This window comes from Abramis brama, assembly GCF_963993115.1.
Source record: "Abramis brama genome assembly, chromosome: 2".
NCBI classification, from domain to species: Eukaryota; Metazoa; Chordata; class Actinopteri; order Cypriniformes; family Leuciscidae; genus Abramis; species Abramis brama.
The window spans coordinates 44,102,804-44,124,104 of record NC_139964.1 but is presented as its reverse complement, the minus strand read 5'-3'; the positions used below and the strand labels follow the sequence as shown (position 1 = coordinate 44,124,104).

The following is a 21,301-nucleotide window of genomic DNA, read 5'->3' as shown; positions in this document are numbered from 1 at the left end:
TGCGCTGCAATCTTATCTGAGAGTGTTTAAACTTCAAAAAAGAAGAAAATAAGTCTGCTTCTTCGGGGGAACACCTCTTCAAAGCTGGTGTTGGATTACAGCGAAAGACAGCGCTGCAAGTACAGTGAAAGGCCAAAATACTTATAATGCAGGGGTAGTTCTGAGTCAGGGTTGAGCTGCGCATGGTGACTAACCATGATTAAAGTCACAGCGCTGGCCCTCGGCCAGATGATGTCCACCCTGGTGGTCCAGAAGCGCCCTGGCTAAACCTTGCAGAGGTGTGAGACATTGCCAAATTCGCGTTCTCGATGCTCCCATCTCACGAGGTGGCCTTTTTCAGCGACACAGTTGGAGACTGTGCCCAGCGGTTCACCACAGTTCAGAAGCAGGCTGAGGTAACCAAGAGCTTTCCCCGATGTGCTACCTGAGTCACTCGGGGGCTGCCCCTCAGTCTGTTCGTCGCCAAGGGTGTCAGTCCCCTGCGAGAAAAAAAGAAAACAAAACTCCGCCACAGCCAGCTCTACTGTGACGTCGAGCCTTCGCAGGAAGACGGCGCCACTCGTCTCAGCAGCGCTGAGACAGCTGCTCTTCCCCGGAGGAGGGCCAGGCGGAGAATCTTTTGTTGAATCAATTCTGTTCTGCCACTGGCTTCTACAGCCCGTCTTGGTTCGTCATTGTAACCTAGAAAAGCGGTAGGTTATGGTCAATCTGCGAGTCCTGAATCGGGCCCTACTTTAGTTCCCGTTCAAGATGCTAACGCAGAAACACATTTTCAGATGCATCTGCCCCCAAGATTAGTTTGCAACGATCGACCTGAAGGACACATACTTTTATGTCTCCACCCTCCCGCAACAGAGATCATTCCTGCACTTGCATTCTATGGTCGAGCATATCAGTACAAAGTCTTACCCTTCGGGCTTTCCCTGTCGCCCCGCGTCTTGAGAGAGCATGGTGTTCGTATCCTCAACTATCTCATACAAGTGTCCTCCAAAGATGCCTCCAACACCGGCTGGGGGGCCACGTACAACGGGCATGCTGTAGCGGGGATCTGGATGGGCCCTCAGATGCATTGGCACATCATCTGCCTCGAGTTGCTAGCAGTACACCTTGCTCTGAGCTGCCTCAAAACACCACTGCTTGGCAAGCACGTGCTGGTCCGTACGGACAACACTGCGACCGTTGCGTACATCAACCATCAAGGTGGTCTACGCTCCCCTCGCATGTCACAACTCGCCTGCCATCTCCTCCTATGGAGTCAGAAGCATCTGAGGTCGCTTTGTGCCACTTATATCGCCGGCCTGCTATATTGTGCCGCTGATGAGCTCTCACGACAGCCTGTGGCCCCAGGAGAGTGGAGACTTCATCCCCAGGTGGTCCAGCTGATGTGAGACCACTTCTGGGCTGCACAGATAGATCTGTTTGCTTCTCCGGACTCGTCCCATTGCCAGTTGTTCTTTTCCCTGACTGAGGGGACCCTCAGCTAAGATGGTCGATTGGTACCGTGCTTCCCTTTCTGCAAGAGGGGTTGGAGCGAAGGCTGTCTCCCTCCACCCTCAAAGTGTATGTTGCCTCTATTGCTGCACATCACAATGCAGTTGATGGAAAATCTAATCATAAGGTTCCTGAGGGGCGCGAGGAGACTGAATTCGCCTCGCCCCCCTCTATCCCCTCTTGGGACCTATCTCTAGTGCTGACGGCACTGCAGAGACCTCCCTTTGAGCCATTGCAGACAGCTGAGTTAAGAAACAGTTCTCCTGCTTGCTTTGGCCTCTATCAAGAGGGTAGGGGACCTGCACGCATTTTCGGTCCAACTCTCACGTCATCCTGAGACCCAAGGTTCCTACCACTCCCATTCGGTACCAGGTGGTGAACCTGCAAGCGCTGCCCCCGGAGGAGGCAGACCCAGCCCTGGCTTTTCTCTGTCACGTCCACACTCTGCACCTGTACATGGACAGAACGCAAAGCCTAAGGACCTCAGACCAGCTTTTCGTCTGTAAAGGAGACCAGCAGAAGGGAAAGGCTGTCTCCAAGCAGAGGTTGGCCCACTGGATAGTGGATGCCATCGTCTTGTCGTACCACTTCCAAGACGCATCATGCCCCCTCAGATTGCGAGCCCACTCCACTCGGAGTGTAGCTTCTTCCTGGGCGTTGGCACAAGGTGCCTTGCTGACAGATATCTGTAGAGCTGTGGGCTGGGAGACACCAAACACGTTCCCTAGATTCTATAGCCTTAATTAATGAATTAAAATCAATTAAATATGTTTTTAAATAGGCAGGTTTGTTTAGTTGTCTATTCAGAATCAGGGATAATCGTAATCTCTATTTAAAAAAAAAAAAAAAATGTTATTCTCAATTTATCCAGAATCGAGCAGCTCTATGGAAAGAGTGGAAAGCAGTGGAAAGCAAAGGAAATTTTCATATAGCACGTGAATGCAGCATAACAGCCAGGACTGTGTTTTTGCTTAATGGGGTGGTATACTCACTATGAGGCATTCTATATGCAGTAAGCAAAGTCTGAATAATTATTTTTTTGCCGTGATTGTCCTTGCAAACAACAATGTATGCATTTCAATAATTCATCTTTATGATGTTTTATTCATTGGTCAGTTCAGCTGCTTTCTTCATGAATTTGACTTATTCTGGAATTCTGGAAATGGTATATAGGCATTGCTTGTGCCAGAATTATGAATAGGTCCTTCTTAATTTGATAAATAAATTAGTAAATGTAAGTCTGTAAGTCTGTGATTTTTAGAATGTCACATAATTAGACTGAGTAAAAGGATTTGCTGTCATTTGAAGCCAATTAAAATTTAAAGCCATTTTATTCAGGCACAGTGCCAAAGTCTAATGTTAAGAGCCTCAGTTCAATTTCAGAGCCAAAGACAGCAACACAGCTTAAGCATCCAACCATGAAATCAATGCAGTTATTTTTCTTACTTAGTAAATAATGAGCTCATTTTTCTCTACACCATAGTCAACCCTATAAAACGTAATAATAATTGTCCACAGTAACACTTCTTTATTTAACCCTTTTGAATTATTTGTTTGTTCAATAAATGCATAATATCCTGTTCAGCCAATAAATTCGTATCAAGGCAACACAACAGTCTTGCATTTGAAAGGGCTTTAGCATGGCTCCTGTAATTAACTCTATGACTATTGCTTCTGAAGAACATACATACATGCATATAGACCCCAACAATTAACATAGATAAGTAAAAAAACGTGGGCTCTTAACATCACCCCACAACAAATAACAAAAATTAAAGCTGCTGTCTGTAACTTTTGGCACTCTAGCGGTTAATAAACAGAACTGCATGTGTCTTGCGGAAGAACATTTAGCCGGAGCTACTTCTCTCTGTTTATGTCTATGACGAGTCACGTAGGTACTGGGCTATTCCACAGTGGTATGACCTGTACCAGTCTCCGAATATACACTTATAGGTGCACTGTAGTGATTCAGGATAAGACAAAAACATGGTTTGGATTCATGATGTACTTATATTTTGTAAAATTTTAACACAAAAAACAACTAACAACTACATACATTTAAAACCAGCAAACAGTGTTACTATATTACCGCATAATTTATTCATGCTGCAGCAGTGCATGATGGGACCAATTAGCCAGCGGCAAGTGAGGAAGGTTGGGATGATTCTAAAGGCCCTGAACAGACAGGGGCCCCAGCAGAACCAACAACCCTTGAATGCTCTAAGGCGTGATGAAACAAGATATGTGTGGGCTCCCCCTTGAAACTGAGTGATTTATCTTAAAATGCCGCACTTCACACTCCAATCAGGTAGTTGGCAAGAGATGGTGAAGCCAATATCAGGATCAGAAATAGAAAAAGAAACAGGAGAGGAGTGGAGTGAGCAAGACGGAGAAGACAGCAAGTCAGTGGAGCGTGAGAGATTTGTGAAATATTATCAGAAAAATATTCATGTTTACTCTAAACCTTTCATTGTGGAATTTAAAAAGACATGTTTTTAGAAAAGCACTCCTTTTACATAATGGAAAAAATAAATAAAGTGGGGTAATACGCCTCTCTCCGAATAGTCAAATAGTCAATAGTTCAAACATTCAGAAAATCATATCTCCATACTAATGCATTATCATTGCAACTGTATAGAAATAGGTAAAACACTCTAAGACATTTGTGATATTAAAATAACTATATTAAATGATCACATTAAACTAAATAAGCTATCCATTACCATTCTCATTCATCTCAGTGCACCTTGCTCAGCAGGCACAGTTTTGAGCCAATCATTTGAGCAGCAAATGCAATGTGACTAACGACTCTAGAGACTCTAGAGAAAAAGACATGGCGTCATGGCAATGATAATGTCAGCTCAACAATACACACATGCAGTCCCAAGGCCTTTACTAGCAACTACAATGTCCTCTTATTATAAGCAGCTAGTTTTTTCATAAAGTTGCTAATAATAATTTTGTCGTGGGTTGCGGTTTTATTGGGCTTTTTTCCAGAAAACAGTCATGTGTTTGGACTTGCAAGTGGCTACTAATAGCAGTTGTCAAATATCCCCACCTACTGTTTGACCCACACTCTACATGATGTCATTATTAATTGCCATAGTCTTATTTCCTAAGATGTTTCTACCTTTCTCAGCACCTCCCCTCTCCAAAAACAAATGTTGTTTTCTTTTCCATACCCGTGTACACAAGAGAGAGAGAGAGAGAGAGAGAGAGAGAGAGAGAGAGAGAGAGAGAGAGAATGTATTCAATGATTTAGATGGCCAGTTTTACTACATGTGAAGCATTTTTTGTATTACTTTATCATTTTAAAATAGGGGGATTGATTGATTGGTTGATTGGTTGATTGATTGATTGGTTGATTGGTTGATTGATTGATTGATTGGGTTGCAAGACCAGTTTGCTTGTTTATACCTCTGTCAGTGACTATACTGTTACATGAGAAATATGTTGATGTTTACGCATTTAAGACTCTTCAATAAAAAATGCTGCGTATGTCTGGAAAACGTTTAAAAATTCAATAAAGATATTTGTGGAAAAAAATAATAATAATAACGTCTAGTGCGGTACGTGGCTGTGATATATATATATATAAACTTACCAACGTCCGTTGCCATGATTTTTGGAATGACTTATCGCAAGAGGAAAAAATGACGTTTTAGTCGCATAACATCGGTTAATGGAAACGCCGTCATTTCGCAATAGTTTTTTGTCGATATTTAGAAAAAATCGCAAAAGTTTTGCGCAAATCTTTAATGGAAACGCGCCTACTGTCTTGCCCAACTGTATGCCACCACCTTTCATCATTTACACTGTAAGTCAACACATCAGAACTCTCTCAAATGAGAATCTCCCCACCTTTTCAAAGAGCAAAACAAACCCGATTGAGTGAGTCGCCATCATCTGACTGAAATGCTGTAGTAGTTTCGTAATCACAGGTAAGAAACTGCTATGGGTGTTTGTGCATAAAAATGTAATCAAATTGAATAATTTTTATTCCCAGCTGGGGGTTTTTATTATCAATATCAAATTGGATATATCAAATGATAGATTTTTGAAATGAACAGACAGAATACTTGTAGCCAGTAGGTCCTTGCAGACAGTTTTAATCTGCTGCCAAACTAACACTCCCCCTGACTTTTGTCACTATAATTCATAACCTTGCACAAACCTTGCACTGATAAATTTAAAACAAAATTGTTATTTAGAAATAGGATCATCATTCTCATGCCTGCCAGTCATTCTAGGGGTCAGGGTTTTGAAGTATAGTGACCATATTTACCCATGATTATTTGTCCACGTCCTAGCAAACACCACATTTGTTCAATATTCAAATTTGTACACCCATATGTTCAAAGATTATTATGATGATGAAGTTATCTGAAAAATGCAAAGAGCATTCTTGGGGTTTAACACTAACCATTACCTCTGACATTCTTGAAGTTCTTAAAATAATTTGAAACAGGGAAAATATTTGTTATTATTACTTAAAATACAGAGGTTATGTTAAAAATACTGATGTACTATTGAAAGAAAATAAACACATTTTAATTAGCATTTAAAAAAATAAACACACAAACATTATGGGAAAAACAAGCTGCTAATTTTTTCTTCTTCAATGCGTCTATGTGCAGTATATTGGTTGCTGGGGCGTAGTAGCTTTTGGAATTATTTCATTAATGTTCAGGCACACTGTTATAGCTATAAAAAATAATAAATAATTTGTTTGGGGGAAAGGACCATTTTTACCATCAGCAAAGGGTTGAGCGTTTCATTTCATGTTGTTTTTCACACAAACTGGCTCTTTATATCATCAAAACGTAATTTGACTCAGAAATGTAAATAACAATAATAAAAATAATAACTAAAATAAATAAATAAATATGCAACAGATAAAATAACAAGGCAATAAAATTACACGCAAACGTTGACATGCATTGGTTTGTCCTCACCTTTTGGTCGTGTGGGTTTGAATTTCTGAATTATTGACGCATTGCTACAGGTGGCGTTAACTTCCACGCTTAACGCAGAGCTGTTCACGCTGGAATTGCCAGGAGTTCTTGAGCATTCCCAAAATGGGTTCTGAGTTTCATTCATTCTCTGTAAATCCATTGTCAAAACAGCCCGCGAGAACTGGTAGAAGTAGCTTCCTAAATCACTGTAAAACTATATTTATTTGCGATATTGCATTCAATGAATATTTTAAACAAAACAAAAATATATAGTTTGTGCCATGAATTAGCAAAAGGCTCCTAAAGCTTATGTAAACTACGCGCTGAAATATTCTGCACACCAATTGCCTGCATCTGCGCGCGCCTCAGTGAGAGAATGCCCTGTGCGCGTGAAACTGTATCAATGGAAAGCGCGCTGTAGCTCTGATGAGCGAGCCGCGTGGGTAGACTGTTCTAGCACAGAGGGTGGGGTGATTGTAGGAAGGGAGGGAGAACTGCAAGAGAAACAGGACTCTCAGTCAACATTTAACAGTGCGCCTAAAACTAGCGTATCTTGGCTAATGGAATGTAAGTCCTATGTCGTCCTCCAGTGGATGTCTTGTGTTACTGCTTGTTGATTATCAAAAGGAATTAGAAGTTAGAGCTTCAGGGCTGTTAAACAAAAAGCTTTAACGAGATTATTTAAATAATATTTTTTTAATTTGTAGTAATAATTTGAATAGTAATTTTGCAGTGTGTCTGATCTTGTGATGTTTCTCTTTGTGAGCTTTAGTTGGAGTGGCTGAAAAAATGAAACGTTATGCACAACTGCCAGCCTGCATGGAGAGGTTCCCAAGACTCCAGAGACACCATTAGCTTCAAATACCTGTTTTTTATAGCTTCCCTTTTAATACAATTAATTTGTTTGAAACGAAATAAACTTTATCTGACTGAGTTCTTCTGTGCTGTAAATCATTCCCAAATCTTTTGACAGTTTGATCATATCTATTCAGTTTTCGCAAATATTAGTTGTTTTCATGCATTTTGCACCATTGCATGCTTTTAATCTTCAGAAAGATATTTCTTCCTCCCCATGTTGCATGAGAACTGTGACTTCCTTAATAAAGTGGAAAAACCTCTTTGAGTAGGTTTTCCTTTTACCTAAGAAGACCTGGCAACTATTTAACAAACCTGTCTGAGATTGATATCAGTTATCTACAAATATGAGAAATAAAACAAACAAACAAACACTTTCTTTGAAAAACGTCTCGGTTACTGACGTAACCTCGGTTCCCTGAGATGAGGAAAACTACGGGAAAACCCCTTTTCTCGAGAAGATTGAAGCCAAAAATGATCCTTTAATTTTTCTTTAATTTAAAACGCACTTGCTGCAGCCAACGCAGACGGCTCGCACGCTTATTGGCTGCTCTGCGGCAACTGATGCAACCTACGGAGAGGCAGCTGTGACATGCGAACCAATGAGGGCACTTCGCGCCCTCCGCGCGTCACAGCCCGCCAAAATGGACGTGGCTCATGGCTATATTAAGCCGTGACACCCAAGGTTGCCCTTTGGTTTCATCGACTGAAGCGATACCAGATCGAAGCACAAGCATGGCAAGGTTACGCGACACTCATTCCCTCATCTCAGGGAACTGAGGTTACGTTAGTAACCGAGACGTTCCCTTTCGAGAGTACTCTCGTATTGCATAAGCCTTAGCTTACGCTACGGGAACCCCGTGTAAAACGCTGTGCATGCTCACAACTTTCTCAGCCAACGTCCCGGGGCAAATGCCCCGGGCTCATAAGACGAGTAAGTCAGAATATTCCGGCCGAACGTAACGGTGGGCCGAATGGAAGCATGTGAGGGGGGGAACGGGGTCGAACCCTTATTGTACCTCATATAATGAATGAATGCTTAACACATTATAGCACAGTCAATGCAGACCTAAGTCAGGCAAGGTAACTGTAAGTGGCATTGCTAAACCGATAACAGTCTAGCCTGTAAAGCGGGAACTTCCAGGTTATAGAACCTGATAAATGTAGACGGAGAGGCCCAGCCTGCTGCCGTACAAATATCCTGAAGTGAAATCCCACTGGACTAAGACCAGGACGAGGCTATGCCTCTAGTAGAGTGAGCTCTGACGCCCAGGGGGCAACAGAGGCCCTTGGATGCATAAGCTAAAGAAATAGCATCGACTATCCAACTTGAAAGGCTCTGTTTTGTGGTGGCCAGACCTTTAGTGCGGCCACCAAAGGATACAAAGAGCTGGTCTGATTGTCTGAAAGCAGCAGAACGCTCCACATAAATCCTCAGAGCCCTGACAGGACAGAGAAAATTTGCATCTCTCTCGACATCAGTAATAGGGAGAGCAGACAGAGAAATAACTTGCGCTCTGAACGGAGTGGCAAGTACCTTAGGAACACCCACACGGAAAAAACCTGTATAAACATATATGTTTTAATATAGGTTTTGATATAGGTTTTTAATATATGTGACAAAATTGGCCGTTTTCCTATATTATATGTACATATATGCACATATATGCACCTATATGTTCACCTATATATGCACCTATATGTTCACCTATATATGCACCTACATATGCACCTATATGTTCACCTATATGTTCACCTATATGCACCTATATGTTCACCTATATGTTCACCTATATATGCACCTATATGTTCACCTATATATTACTAAAATTATTAAAATCTATAGCTACTACACTGTAAAAAAAAAAAAAAAATCCCGTATACAAACGGTAAATCTCTGGCAGCAAAGTTTCCAGACGGATTCCGTTAAATTACGGCAAATAACCATTTCACAAAATTACTGGCAAAAACAGTAAAAATACAGAATTGACTTTAAAAGTTCAAAATTAAATTACAGTACATTACTTTTGATAATGGCTTAATAAACCGCGGAAAAACGGATAAATGTCATATTATATAAAAAAAAACATTTAACTTTTAGGTTAAACTGTAAATTTAGGGTTTTATAACGTTATTTTATAATAATGCTGTCTATCTACAGTAATTATCTTTTAATATAGTTTTTCTGAATATAATAACTGTGAAGTTATGTATAAAAATGCAATAAGTACATAAATTCAAATAAATTCAAAAGTTTGTATATTTACATATATTGTATATTTAATTTTTGCATTTCCAATTTTAAAACTTTGACCAATCTCTAATTAAGTACTTAATAATAGCAAATGTACAGTCAATTTCTGTTAAATTAACTAAATGTATAAGTTCAGAATACCTGCACATTTACAGTTTTACTCATTAAACATAAACACATAACATCAAGATACGTGAATGATAGGAAATACAAGCTTAGTATATAATTTAGAACATGTAAAAATATCCACATTAAAAGGCAATTGCCGTATACCATACTCTAATATAACTTATTTTACACATTTACATTTTATCCAAAGTGACTTAAAAATTAAGAGAACAATAGAAGCAACAAGTGCAGTGACAAGTCCCAGTTAGTGTAGCACAGTACTCATAGCAATTATTATTGTTGTTGTTTTTTTAAAAACAAAGATTTAGTATTATTATTGGGTCAAGTGTTTATGAAAAGATGGATCTTTAGCGATTTCTTGAAAATGTGTTGAGTTGGGCAGGTCATCCCACCAGCAGGGAACAGTCCAGGTAAAGGTCAGTGAAAGTGGTTTTGTGTCTCTTTGGGATAATGGCACCACAAGGCGCCGTTCACTTGCAGAACACAAGCTTCTGGAGACACATAGATCTGAAGCAGTGAGTTTAGGTCTTGCTGCAGCATCTGGATCAGTTGCAGAGGTTTGACTGATGCTGGAAGGCCTGCCAGGAGAGCATTACAATAGTCCAGTCTGGATAGAACAAGAGCTTAGACAAGGAGTTGTGTGGCTCCGATAGGAAGGGCCGGATCTTTCTGATGTTGTATAAGGCAAATCAGCAGGATCGCATGGTTTGGGTGAAAGTGAAACCATAAGCAGTTTTGTCTTGGCAAGGTTGAGTTGAAGGTCATTCATCCAGCAAGAATTTTCCATCAGGTAGGCTGAGATGCGAGCAGCAACCATCAGATCCTCTGGCTGGAATGAAAGGTAGAGATATATGTCACTAAGTGATAGGAAAACCCATGTTTCTAAATGACAGAGCCTAGTTACAATAAAAAAAATAAAAAAAATTATATAGATAGATAGATAGATAGATAGATAGATAGATAGATAGATAGATAGATATAGATGGGTGGAATCTAACACAATTGTGGTCTTACTGTAGCAAAACCAAACCTTGTGCAGTGGCCTCACAAGGATCAAATGAATATTCACATGGGAAAATATAGTATAAAACAAATAAAATTTTCTGCCACTTTTAGTGCAATCATATGGAATCAGAAGACAATTACAATATTTTAAATTACTTCTTCCCATACCTTGTTTGCCATGATCATTCTGCTTTCCACTTGACCTGAAATCACACAAAAAAAATATATATATTTATTTACAACTTAGTATTACATTTACACGTCAGAATATGTTCAACTAGGACAATGTAAAACCTCAACTTACTTTAAGCCTAATATATGCACATATATGCATTCTATAGCTACGTGTTGGCAAGCAGATGCAGCCAGAATATGCAATTTATCATGTGGTGTTCATATTCTAGCCTCATGTGCTTTCCTGTATCATCAACAAGTACAGTATTTACTGAATTAGTTTTCTTAACGGTCTTGACACCCACGTTAACCCTTACGAAAATGAACTATGGTTTAACAAAAAAAAAAAAAAAAAAACCTTGGTAACGTTAGGCCTATTTGTAGTATAACTGTGGTTATTAAAAATTGTAATAAAAATCAGCCAAAAACGTGGTTACTATTTTTTAAGAGAAGAGTTTTCAGCTTCCAGACAGTGTTTCAAAATGTCCCGCCATTTAAGAGATTGATTTACTGACAGATACTATCGCGTATTAACAAAGATCTTATACACAATTAAACGGACTTTGATATGTATAACAAGTCTACGAAAGCTTGTTTTAGGTCTTTTGAGGTGTGTGTTCAACTGATCTTTCTTAAAACAGATGGAAAATGTAAAGACGCATGCTACATTTTCAGTGTTTTGCCTCCAGCTCTCGCCAGTTAACTGAACATTTAAAATGCTAACGTTAGCTTGAAAACTGTAACGTAAACTTAACACAAATGTAATATAAAATATCGTTCACATGTAGACTCTTACCTCAGCCGGTGATAGGTTGGCATGATGTCTGCTGTGAAGAACCAGGCTCACTGATGTGATGGATTTTAATTAATCAACTTTAATTAATCAACTAACATTTGTTTTTCTTGCAGGAATAACATTCATATGCTTTTAATGTGTCCAAACTCTTTGGGGAAAAACTTGTGACTGACTGTATGTGTATAAATACAGAAAGGGGAACTGAAACTAGACATGACTAGTTCGCAAAAACCTTGTGATAAGTAATCAGAGTTTGCTTATGCCAGTGACAGAGGGAAAAGGTTGGGGCTTTTGAACCAATTGAACCAATCATATTGAAGGTGACATGTTAGTCTTATTTGTTTTCTTGATTCTATAAAAACTGTTGTATATGTGTTTTTCGGTGGGATTCTCAATGGAATTTGTCTGAGATCCTCCGGCATTGCTTCTTGGGAGAGATTCCCTGAGAACTGCTCGGGAAGATCTCCTGGCCGTGATTAAAGCATTTAAAGGACATTTGCAGGTCTGTTTGTCAATTTATTCCTGCGCAGGAAGCTAGTTTAGGCAGGAAGCTAGTTTAGGTAGGAAGCTAGTTTAGGTAGGAAGCTAGTTTAGAAAACTAGGTTTAGGGAAAACGAGTCAGAATAGCAGGTGATCTATAGAGTGGGGACGTCGGGGACGAGACCCAATAAATAGAGCCAGGTACAGAGTTGGGTGTCCATTTGGAGACACCCTAGATACTTAGGTTTAGAGAAAATATCCACGACATTTTGGCGAGCCAGCCAGGAGTCCTCGGAATCTCCCTCTGTCGGATGGACGGGGAGCGAGGAACCACGTTGTCTTCACTCTGCAGACTGCAGAAACCTATTCGACAGAGGGACCATTCCAGTCGGGCTAAAAGGACTTAAAGTATTAAGGTAGGACGACAGACCTGACAATTTTCCTTTAAAATGCTTCTAAATTAATTAAAAGGTTTAATTAAAAATTGGCTTTTCTGTTAAGTAAAATTTTGAAGAAAATTGGTAATCACATCTAAAAGATTTAAGTGATTTAAAAAATGTTTTACCTTTGCTAAAAATGTTTGACCTTGTCTATTAAGAGCAATGATTATGGTTAAATTCAACCAAATTAGTATATGTTGAGTATTTTATTTGTTGTTTTTGAGAGTGCGCCTAGAAAGCTCTTAATGAAACTTTGTTCTGCAAATAGCAACTAGTCATGCTGGAAACCAGATCTAGGAGGGGAAAATACCCTGAGATGCTGTAGTAATGAAACTTGCTTTTTGTTTGAAATTTTGTTTGAAAAAGACTTTGATTTTGATTGAATTTAATAAAGGTTAATAAAGAAGGATAAAGAGAGAAATGTTGAAATAAGATCAATAGATCATTAAAAAAAAAAATGAAGAAATTGTTAAAATTATAAATCATAATAATAGGAATATGCATTCTGTGATAATTAGGAAATTTTGAGTAATGAAGAAACTTTTATGAGTTAGACTTTAATTATGTATTTATGTAGATGAGATATATAGAACTGAGCAATAGAATTTAAGCAATTCACTGCTTTTGAATTTAGGCAATCACTTAAAGTGATGAAAAAATAATAAGATATTAACTGCACGTGTTTAAATATTATACTTTCTATATGAAGGCATCTAGAATTTGTATCCCGTTATCCCTGGGAGACAGTGTGAAAAAAATGGTTTTGATCTAAGAGATTCTAAGAGACAATGGTTTATGTTTAACTAAGATAATTTTTGTGCATTGTGCATAGTATGAGAATGTGATTGGGTGACCAACTTTAAATATAAATTGTGATTTGAACAGGCACATAACTGACATCTAAGAGTCATTTTATTTTGGTTTCTTGTAAAAAAAGAAAAGACAAAGAATTCTTTTAATTTACATTATACACTGTGTTATAATTAGAGAAGTTTTCCTGCTTTTTCCTGCGTCTTTGCAAAGAAGAAGTGCTTGCTTTTTTCCGCAATGAAGGACTAAGCTTTTTAATAAGTTGAAGAATTGCTGTGTTGTAAACCAGAAGAGACTTTTGGAAGTTAAGCTGTTTAATTTGATTTTTGCGGTTCTCTGAGTGTTCAAGAATTTCAGACAGCTGCCTTGAAAAGTGGGATGACTGCAGAAAAATAAAAGAGGAAGTGGGGCCTGCAGCCACCCTCCTGAAAGAGGAAGTTGACACTTCTGAGAGGGGTCAGAATGGGGAGACTGATTCAGCCTGCAAAGGTGACAGTTCACTTGAGACTTTTCCAAAAGACAATTTTGCCATGCATTATGACATTTTGTGGCAGGAGATGCAAAAGTCAGACCGATGAGAGTGCGATCACAGCCTGACGATCCAATGTATCAGCCTGAAGTTCAACTGAATGACAATCCACACAGAAAGACAATTAGCCTTGTGGACCAGTTGCTGCATTTTCAATGATCACTACAGAGACTGCTTCAAATTTAGTTATTATTTAACTTGATTGTTTTTGATTATCCACTGGTTTCAGCAATTTTTCATATTCTTCTCTGTTTAAACTAACTCTTTGAATCTTCTTTCAATAGGTACCAGTAACAGCCCTACTGTTCAATAGCAGAAGTGAGAGCATGACTCACCAATCAGTTAAAACTGAGGCTGGATATGGCAGTGAGAGTTATGTAAAAGCATTAATAGGTTATTGACATTGCAGAATTTTATGGAAAAGAAAAATACAATATAGGCCACAAGGCGTCTAAAGAGAAATTATGGCTAGAAAAGTACAAATATTGGTCACTCCATTTCATTTAAAAGGTAATTTTCTGGATCCAATAGAAACAATTAATTTTTCTAATTATAGACTTTTGAAATCACATGCTGTCATCACAAGGGGTACGAGATAGAAATGTTATTTTTATTTTTGTCCATGGATCTAAGATTGTGTGAAGATTTCTAAATCTTCTTTTAAATAGCTTATGAGCAACAACAAAAAGTTTGAAAAATTGAAATTGTGCAAAGAATGACAAATTGCATTTGAGAAATTAAAACTGATTCTCTCAACTGCAATTGTAGCTCTATACGATTATTATTTAAAGTGTTTAATCTATTTGATTTTTGAAAAGTTAGGTTTATGTTCACGGTGTTAAACTCAATCACATGACGACTGCATCGGACAATTGAAAATTTATATCCTAACGTTCAGACACTGTTGCAAGGGGAATGCCACAGTGTGTCTACGTTCAGTAGTTTCTGTCGTCGTCAAACTTTGTTACCGTTCAGATTTGGTGGTATTCCACACATAATAAATATATGTTCCCTATTCAGTTCATAAACTGCTATGGCAGACAAGAATGTATGAATCTCTGGCCAGAGAGGGGTGTGTGAAAGTGTGTGAAAGTGAGTGTGTGAAATATGGTGTTCTAAGAAAAATAAATGATGTCAATCAAAACAGCTGTATCTAAATTTATAAAATATGACACACAGGTTAAAATATGCCCACAGGTTAAAATATACCCAATAAAATAACAACCATGGATGATTTTGGCTAACTATCCTGGTCTGGGTTTATTGTTGTGGCAGAAATAAACAATGCCACACCTGCACAGCATATAATTTTGGGAAGGCAGAGAGCAAGCTAGCTTACCCTGTCCACCCCATATTTAACTTTTACTTTTTACAGGATGTCATGATGGATCTCATCGAACAGAACTGATTCTGTTCCAAATGTATAAAATATTGTCTTGTTACTGTTTAACATGAAATTTTACAGGTCTCATCAAAAAAGAACGACCGGCCAGACAAGCAGATGAGTCTGGCGACATGATCCATGTTGATACTAACAAAAATACTTAAGGTCTCCATTCACAGGTTGTTCTTGTGGTTCACTCCACAAACAAGGTCCCATCTGGGGTGCGGTGACACCTCCGTCCAAGCATCTCGACTTAAACTACACCAACCAGCCCTCAGCAACCACACACGCCAACGCCAAACGTCAACACCAACGACAACACACAGCGTCTAGTGGGGGACCAAGGACGTGCTAGTAACGTACCTCCCTTGCCAACGAGGGAAAGCCCATTGCAACGGTTCGCAAAGAGTCACCCTGGTGAAGATGGAACGTCCATGGGGCAACGAGATGATCAACACACCTGGAGGAAGATGTGGACCAACTAATGGTTTAAGCTTAGCAGAATAATTAATTTTGTGTGATGTTTTATTGATGTTTTATTTGGTTCAATCAAACTGTACGACTGAGAATTGATATAGATCTCATGATTTGAACAATTACTGATTAATTTGAAAATATTTCAGGTATATGTAAATTGGAAAGAGGAAAATCTCTTAATTCTGTAGAGTATAGGGACTCTAAATAGGTACATTACTGTAAAGATAAAAATAATCTAGGGACTATTTTTGAAGAAACTTTAAGGTTTTAGAACCCTAATTCAGATATCATAGATGCTATAAAAATTAATAGTTGTAATAGTTGTTTTCTAATAAGAGAATGGAGGATAAGTTACTTTGCCGGACTAGGTCCGAATAGATAATTGGGTAAACTTCTATAGCGATTAATTAATGACTACATTAAATATTTTTTAGGTGTTTCCATTTGTTAAAATAGCAAAAGAAAAACTTTCAAAAGGAGATTGATTTTGGGAAACATATTTAATTTCTGGATTATTATTAGTTAAAGAAGTTACCAGTGTTATTACTGAAATGTTCCTTTCATGTATTGTCTAATGTCTGTATTTGATATCTGAGAGGTGACTGCGGTTCTAGTCTATCTAGGAATACAGTAACAGTGCTTGCTTATTTAGCCCGGCTTCCAGAGATGAAATATGGACTTGCTTTGTTGAGAAAGGTCTTCAACGTTAAAGAAAATTATGTAGGGGGCACAAAGTTAAAACCAAGACCAAGAACAATGTAACTCAAACATTTTAAATTTAAACTAAAATGAATCTAAACAGTTAAGACATTTCAGTGAAATAGAATATTTGCTCATAAAGCAAAATTCTAAAAAGCTTTCTTAATTCAGAATGAAGTTACAGATTTAATGATCTGGATCAATGGATCCATTATGAACTATTCCGCATTGCAAACAAACAGAGGCAGGACATGTTATGTCCATCAGTTAATTCTGATAAAATTTTAGGATAGGTAATTAATGATTAAATGGCACATCAGCAGCTAGCGCTATTATCATGGCAACAGCTGGGTGAGAGTTAATTTTAAAATAATGACATTGTTTGAAACAAAATAATACAATTATTGATATTTGTGTTAAGGATAAAATGAAAGATTATAGAACTTGGTTGGTTAGATTTTATTACACAGATCCTTAAATAGATCTTACTAAGTAAAACAATCGCCTGCTTGAATTAAAAGCTAACAAATAAGGTTAAGAAAAATCAGCAGTTATCACCCTGTTAAAGGCCTAATAGATCAATGCGATTCAAAATCCAGAGAAAGATGATAATTAAACTTGACTCAAGGTCTACTAAAGTTATAAAGGCAATGTACTATGGTATGTTTAGTTTTTACTGAAAATAGAATTAGATTGCTTGAAGATAGAATGTTGGGAAGGAGATGAAGGAGATGAGAAGATGGTATGTGGTAACATTGTAAATTGGTTGTATTTTCATTACAACTTAGGATGCTGATTGAAGGAATATTTGACAGGTATTATAAAGTAAAAGATGGAACATCGTATGATTAGAGATATCAGGTGGTATTAAAGTCACTGACTTATAATGGGATGATTTGGGAAAGGTAAATTAGTTTGCAGGTAAATCATGCAGGTATTGTCACGGTTGTGAATTCATTGTTTCCTCTGTGTCTCGTGTCATTGTTGTTTACATGTCTGTGAGTTTGCGGGAGTGGGCGTTGTCCCGCTCACGTGTTTGTTCAGTGCTCCAGCTGTTCGCAATCATCTCATTCCCCACCTCAGCTGATTCACATTACCGTTCCCTATTTATACTCACTCATCTCTCCATTCCAGTGTCCATCCGTTGTTTGCTGTTCCTGCGTGAATGTTCGTGTCGTCTTCCGGGTTGTCGTGTCTTCAGTGGATCCCTGTTGTTTCACCGCACCCGAGCACAGATCACCGAGCACCAGCACTCAGCACCGAGCACTAGACCATCGAAGTCCCTGTGTGTCCGAGTCTGAGCGTTTCCCCCTGTGTGGACCGTCCGGAGCTGTTTCCTGTTCGCGAGATCGCGACCGCACCCTGAGAGGAACTTTCATTCCTGAATTGTCCTTATTCTGTGTTGAGTTCCAATAAATATTGTTCACCTGCAATTGTTTCCAGTATTCTGTCATGACAGAACGGATGGACCAAACGATGGGAGCAGCAGGTGATTCATCTGCTTCACTGGAGGATTTCATTCGAGTATGCATCGGCCGGATGGATGCACAGGAGCGCAGCCAGGGGGAGACAGGACGCGTTATCCAGACTCTGGTCACACAGGTGTCCGAGCTCACCCAGCGTTTTCACCAGCTACAACCCCCCACTGCGCCAGCACCTCCAGCAGCACTTGCAGTTCCCCCCACACCACCTGTGCCTCTCTCCCAGTCGGAACCCAGACTGCCCACGCCTGAATTATACTCTGGTGAGCCGAATTTCTGCCGTCCTTTTCTGACACGTTGCAGTATGCATTTCTCATTACAGCCCAGAACTTTTGAAAAAGAGGAGGCGAAAGTAGCCTTCGTTCTGACGCTACTGACTGGGAGAGCGGCGCTTTGGGGAACTGCAGTGTGGGAGAATAGAGACCAGTGCTGCTCCTCGTTCCAAGCCCTCTCGGCGGAGATGAGACGTGTCTTCGACCGAGCCGTCAAGGGGAAGGAGGCTGCCAGGGTCTTGACTGACCTACGCCAGGGGGACCGATCGGTATCTGACTACTCCATCGAGTTTAAGACCCTGGCGGCCGGGTGTCGCTGGAACGAGGAGGCGCAGTGGGACCATTTCCTGCATGGGCTGGCCGAACGTGTCCAGAGGGAGATCTACGCCCTGGACCTTCCTTCAACTCTTAATGGACTCATCGACCTGGCCCTGAGAGTGGACGCCCGTCTGTCCAGGATTGGGCAGAGAACACCCACCAACCCAGTTCAGAGTCGGAATGAGAACCAGCGGTCCAGCGGCCTGGACACGTTCGGCTCCCACGATCCCGAGCCCATGCAGGTGGGGCGAGCTCGGCTTTCCCGGGAGGAGAAAGAAAGGCGGAGATCCCAGGGCCTCTGTCTCTATTGTGGTGGCAACGGACATTATGCCTATAGTTGTCCAGTAAAAGGCCCAGCCCGATAGTAAGTTTGAGGCTACTATCGGGTGGGATCTCCGCAGGAAAGACCTCATCCACTTCCACCATCCTCCCGGTAAGACTGAGATGGTCTACTCTGGATCACCACTGCACTGCACTCATTGACTCAGGGGCAGAAGGTAACTTTTTGGATCATCAGTTTGCACTACAATTACAGATCCCTCTTCGAACACTTTCCCAGAAGATCACAGTCAACGCACTGAATGGACAGACTTTACCCACCATCTCCTTGGTCACCGAGAAACTTACACTCATCACTTCTGGAAATCATGCTGAAACTATATCATTTTACATTACGGACTCTCAACTCACACCCATAGTTTTAGGACACCCCTGGCTCAGTTTACACAACCCACGTATCGACTGGAAAAGACGGACCATCTCAGCTTGGAGCACTGAGTGTCACAATTCGTGTCTTGTGTCTGCTTGTTCTGTTGTTTCTGTCCCTGTGTTACAGGAGGAAGTAGTGGATTTATCAAACGTGCCCGAGGAGTACCGTGACCTGAGTGAAGTGTTCAGTAAGTCTAGAGCTGCTTCTCTCCCTCCGCATCGTCCCTATGACTGTGCTATAGATTTATTGCCAGGTAAGTCTCCGCCTAAGGGCAAGATTTATTCACTTTCAGTTCCTGAGAGAGAGGTTATGGAGAAATATATTTCTGATTCTCTAGCAACCGGGTTCATCCGCCCTTCCTCTTCTCCAGCGGGGGCGGGGTTCTTTTTCGTGGGGAAGAAGGATGGTTCTCTGCGACCTTGCATTGATTACCGAGGACTGAATAACATCACGGTAAAGAATACTTATCCTTTGCCGTTGATGTCTTCAGCCTTCGAGAGGTTGCAGGGAGCGTCTCTCTTCACTAAACTGGACTTGCGTAATGCTTATCATTTGGTCCGCATCAGGGAGGGGGACGAATGGAAGACTGCTTTTAACACCCCTAGGGGGCATTTTGAATATTTGGTTATGCCTTTTGGGCTTTCCAATAGTCCCGCAGTCTTCCAGGCACTAGTCAATGATGTGTTGCGAGACATGATCGATCAATTCATATATGTTTACCTGGATGACATATTGATTTTTTCTTCGTCTCTCCAGGAACATGTGCAACACGTACGACTAGTGCTTCAAAGGTTACTAGAGAATGGGCTTTTTGTCAAGGCGGAGAAATGCGTTTTCCATGCACAGTCAGTTCCTTTCCTGGGACACATCGTGTCGTCTGAAGGTATGCTTATGGACCCTGACAAAGTTAAGGCTGTGGTAGAGTGGCCAATCCCAGATTCCCGCAAGGCCCTGCAGCGGTTTCTGGGATTCGCCAACTTCTATCGGCGTTTTATTCGCAATTTCAGCCAACTAGCCGCACCTCTGACTGCCTTGACCTCTCCCAAAACTGCGTTCAGGTGGTCAGACGCAGCTGAGGCTGCGTTTGCCAAACTCAAGAGCCGCTTTGTTTCAGCTCCTATTCTCATAGCCCCTGATGCTTCACGTCAGTTTGTGGTAGAGGTCGATGCGTCGGAGGTGGGGGTAGGTGCAGTGCTTTCACAACGTTCACCTTCAGACGACAGAATGCATCCCTGCGCGTTTTTGTCACATCGATTATCTCCTGCCGAACGTAATTATGACATTGGTAACCGGGAGTTGTTGGCAGTCAAGTTAGCTTTGGAGGAATGGCGTCACTGGTTAGAGGGTTCAGGGGTACCCTTTACAGTCTGGACTGATCACAAGAATTTGGAGTACATTAGAACCGCTAAGAGATTGAACTCCAGGCAGGCTCGGTGGGCACTTTTTTTCGGTCGTTTCGATTTTACACTTTCCTATCGTCCGGGTTCCAAAAACGTCAAACCCGATTCTTTGTCGCGTATTTTTGATCGTCCCGAACACGAAGCTACTCCTGAGCGCATTTTTCCTGAGACCCTGATTATCTCTTCGCTCACATGGGAGGTCGAATCGAAGGTCAAGAGGGCCTTAGAAGGGGTAACGCCTCCGATCCGGTGCCCACCTAACCGCTTATTTGTGCCGGAGGAATTACGATCAGACGTCGTCCAGTGGGGTCATAGTTCCAGTCTAGCTTGCCATCCAGGGGTGAGTCGTACCATATTTCTAGTTAAGCAGCGATTCTGGTGGCCCCTGATGGCTCGTGATGTTCACAATTTTGTTTTGGCTTGCTCTAGTTGTGCCACTGGTAAGTCGTCCAATCGACCCCCAGCTGGGTTACTTCAACCGCTGTCGGTGCCTTCGAGACCTTGGTCCCACATCGCTCTAGATTTTATCACCGCCCTCCCACCCTCCCAGGGTAACACGGTAGTTTTGACCGTGGTGGACCGATTCTCGAAGGCAGCCCACTTTATTCCCTTGCCCAAATTACCTTCAGCCAAGGAGACAGCG

General features: G+C 40.6%; 1 protein-coding gene and 1 long non-coding RNA gene across 2 annotated transcripts in view; both read right to left on the bottom strand.

The window, feature by feature from the left end:
* Positions 1-6,871, bottom strand: part of cckbra (cholecystokinin B receptor a) — a 76,782-nt gene extending 69,911 nt beyond the window's left edge. The window contains exon 1 of the mRNA XM_084106769.1: positions 6,447-6,871. Coding sequence (XP_083962895.1) covers positions 6,447-6,606 — 160 coding nt within the window. The 5' untranslated portion in view covers positions 6,607-6,871. The remainder of the gene's footprint in view (positions 1-6,446) is intronic.
* A 2,687-nt stretch (positions 6,872-9,558) lies between these two features.
* LOC311074531 lies at positions 9,559-19,046 on the bottom strand. The gene is made up of 3 exons (XR_014604312.1): positions 11,660-19,046; positions 10,858-10,892; positions 9,559-10,513 (listed from the first exon to the last, which is right to left on the bottom strand). It is a non-coding gene; the product is annotated as an uncharacterized lncRNA (long non-coding RNA).
* Positions 19,047-21,301: the final 2,255 nt, after the last annotated feature.